At 44.7% G+C, this 3,038-nt stretch overlaps 1 protein-coding gene across 1 annotated transcript; it reads right to left on the reverse strand.

Moving 5' to 3' along the window:
- Positions 1-401: 401 nt before the first annotated feature.
- Positions 402-2,523, reverse strand: LOC136479384 (putative disease resistance protein RGA1). The gene is made up of 5 exons (XM_066477267.1): positions 2,398-2,523; positions 2,203-2,319; positions 1,927-2,055; positions 613-1,836; positions 402-503 (listed from the first exon to the last, which is right to left on the reverse strand). The coding sequence occupies exons 4-5, from the start codon at positions 1,801-1,803 to the stop codon at positions 402-404; spliced, it is 1,293 nt and encodes a 430-aa protein (XP_066333364.1). The 5' UTR covers positions 1,804-1,836; positions 1,927-2,055; positions 2,203-2,319; positions 2,398-2,523.
- Positions 2,524-3,038: the final 515 nt, after the last annotated feature.

A 3,038-nucleotide genomic window follows, 5' to 3' on the forward strand; every position in this document is an offset into this window, starting at 1 on the left:
AATTCTAACGGCCCGTAACCTACAAAAGAGAGGATGGCCGCACCAGCACCAATGTGTCATGTGCAACGGGCCCTTAGAAACAAGCCTCCACTTATGCCTTTGTTGCCCTTTTGCCAAGGTGGTTTGGGATCAAATCTTAGCATGGGAAAACTTCACTCAACTGCAACAGCAACTCCAGGTAAACCCCACCCACATCAAGTCATGGTGGGAAGAAGTGGCAGCGAAAGTGCCAAGATCTGAGCGGAGGCGGCTAAACGGGGTAATTATCTACACATTCTGGAATATATGGAAGGAGAGAAATAGGAGAATCTTTGACAACTTGATTCAAACGGGAACGCAGGTAGCAGCAAGGATAAAGGAAGACATACACCAAAGGAAGAGAGCTCTTGAGTACGTTTAGCTCACAGGTGTATGGGGGGAAGATGGGGATGAAACTTTAATCTCGCTAGTCTTTGATTGTACATAAACTTTCTTTCCTCTATCTTAATTGAAAGGCAGAGCTCCTGCCATTGCGTTAAAAAAAAAACCTTTAGGAAACATTGAACATAGCGTGAAACACTGCTTTAGATGAGATGGCAAGTTAAAATAGCTCAACCACAAGCAAGCAGATACCTGACATTCTTTATCATCGACATCTAATAAATTGTTGTCTTTTATGGCATGCCATTGTTCTACTCGTTTCTTGTATCGGAGGATGCCTGCAAGAACTTTAATTGCTAGTGGCACCCCACCGCACTTGTTCACAGTATCTTTCACAGCATTTCCGAAGCTTTGCTGAAACACTTGCCAGCTGTAATCCTTAGATAACAGTGGCAAGTCGATTAATGTTGTAGATTCCACTGCTTCAGCAACATTTCTACTACGAGTAGTGAGTAGAATCCTGCTTCCCGGTGAGCCATTCTTTAGATGTACCATGAACTCTGCCCATTTAATACGCTCTTGAGTCCAAACATCATCCAATACAAGCAGGAACCTTTTGTTGGTCAACTCGTCTGAGATTTTATTGGCCATATACCTCAAGGAAAGGCCATCGGACCTCTCGTTTGAAATAGCATCAAATAGCTTCTTGAGAATTTTTTCAAGTTGAAATTTCTCCTCTGACACATGAACCCATAGTTTAACTGGGAAATGATTATGGTTTTTATTTTTTACTTCGCTGAAAACCAGCTGGGCCAGGGTAGTTTTCCCAGAGCCACCAAGTCCAACTATTGAAACTATCTTGATTCTCTGTTGGTCAACATCCTGTAGCAGCTCAGATAGAATATCATTCATCTCTTGGTCTCTTCCGATTACTGCTGCCTCATCCACGAAGGGCAGTGTTTGCATATTCATAGCTGTGTCTTCTATATGGCTAACAGGATCATTGCCAACCACTGAATTAAAAATACTTCTTTGCTTCACAAAGACATCAAACATCTTCTTAATTTTCTTGATCTTTTTGGCAGCCTGGCATTGAAATATAAATGATTTTGGTTTTGTGTGCAGGCATCTGGACACAAAACCACCATCACCATCAGCTTCATATTTTTCAGCCTTCAGTTGGAACTCATCCACAACATCATCAACCTCATAAACAGCTTCTTTCAACTTTTTGAGAAATGGAGCATCCCCTATAGCTCTGTCTTCTGCTGCTTCCAATCGGCTGTTGATCTCCTGAGCTAGATCTTGTAGTTCCCGGAGGTCCTCTTTCACACCCACTATAGAGCTGTACTCTTTGAAGACCAGTGGAGCTAACTTGTTGCCCACAAGCTTCAACATTGCAGATACTGCTGCAGAGACTGCAGCAGCTTCCATACCAACCATGTTTCAGTAAGCGCCTTCTTTCGCCCAGATTTCCTATAGATCTTATTAAAAAGAAATAAGCAGGCATTGCGTGAAGCAAATGCTAGCACTTTCTTGTGCAATTATCTTTTTCCCATATCTGACCTGCGCAAACAAGTGTAGCCAGCACTTTAGCCTCTTGATAGATGAATGCTGCTGAAGTGGGGCTTCTTAATTTGCAGGCAGGCCTTTAAAGCCTTGTTGTCCCTGCCATCACAAGGAGCCCAGCGAGTGCTCCAAAACTAGAGAGCCTGAGATCAGATGGGGTTTTCTTCTAGGCAATGAATGAAGAAACATAAACTAGCCCCGCCTTGCATCCATCAAGTAGGGAAAGGAGAGGTGAACGAGTTAACACGGGTAAAGATGAACATAAATACCAACCAGAGCGCCAAGTACAGAAGAATCAACGGCGTCTTTGTAGGCTCTGTCTTCAGTACTACCTGCGAAGAGTCTGAAATTAGGTGTAAGCAGAAAGAGTGGAAGGCGCTGGCCTGCAAACTGGATGTCATAAAACAAACTGGATGTCATAAATCAATCTTAATTGGTTACAAGTAGAATATGATAGTGTACAAATACCTGGATCTCAGACGAGATATGCTGCTGCTTTTGCCTCTGACATCTCCAAATGCCGTGCTTCTTCTCCCCTCAGCGAGGTGTGCGTGCAAGCAAATCGGAACCGGATCTGCGCAAGGAAGGCGCAACTGAACTTAACTGAGCCTCTCTGCCTGCTGTTGCTAGTCTTGTGACGCTTAATCAGCACTGTAGGTGGGTCGGTCAGATGTCCAGTCTCGAATAGTATCGATGCTGGAGTCACGTGCGCCGGACGCAAAAGATGTTGGAACCGGTGGTGACCACCGAGTTCTCGATCTTGGAGCTGGCTTACAGCCGGCCCGGCTCGTTACCACGAGCCTGCGCTCCCACAGGTCCCATGTCCACCGGAGCTACAACATATAAGGCCTTGGGCCTTTCCAACCCAAAAGACTAGCCTCTCCCCAATATTTTGGTGGCACTCCTTTACTCTTTAGCATGCACCTTGCCATCTCCACAACCGATTGGTTTCGATGCTCAACCACTCCATTCTGTTGGGGAGAGTAAGGAGTGGTTGTGTAGTGCTTGATGCCTTGTTCATTGCAGAAAATAGTAAAGGAAAATGAGTTAAACTCACCACCACGCTCTGTCCTAAGTGCTTTCAATTTGCCTTCATGATCAACCTCAGC

The sequence above is a fragment of the Miscanthus floridulus genome, chromosome 9 (assembly GCF_019320115.1).
Source record: "Miscanthus floridulus cultivar M001 chromosome 9, ASM1932011v1, whole genome shotgun sequence".
Taxonomy (NCBI): domain Eukaryota; kingdom Viridiplantae; phylum Streptophyta; class Magnoliopsida; order Poales; family Poaceae; genus Miscanthus; species Miscanthus floridulus.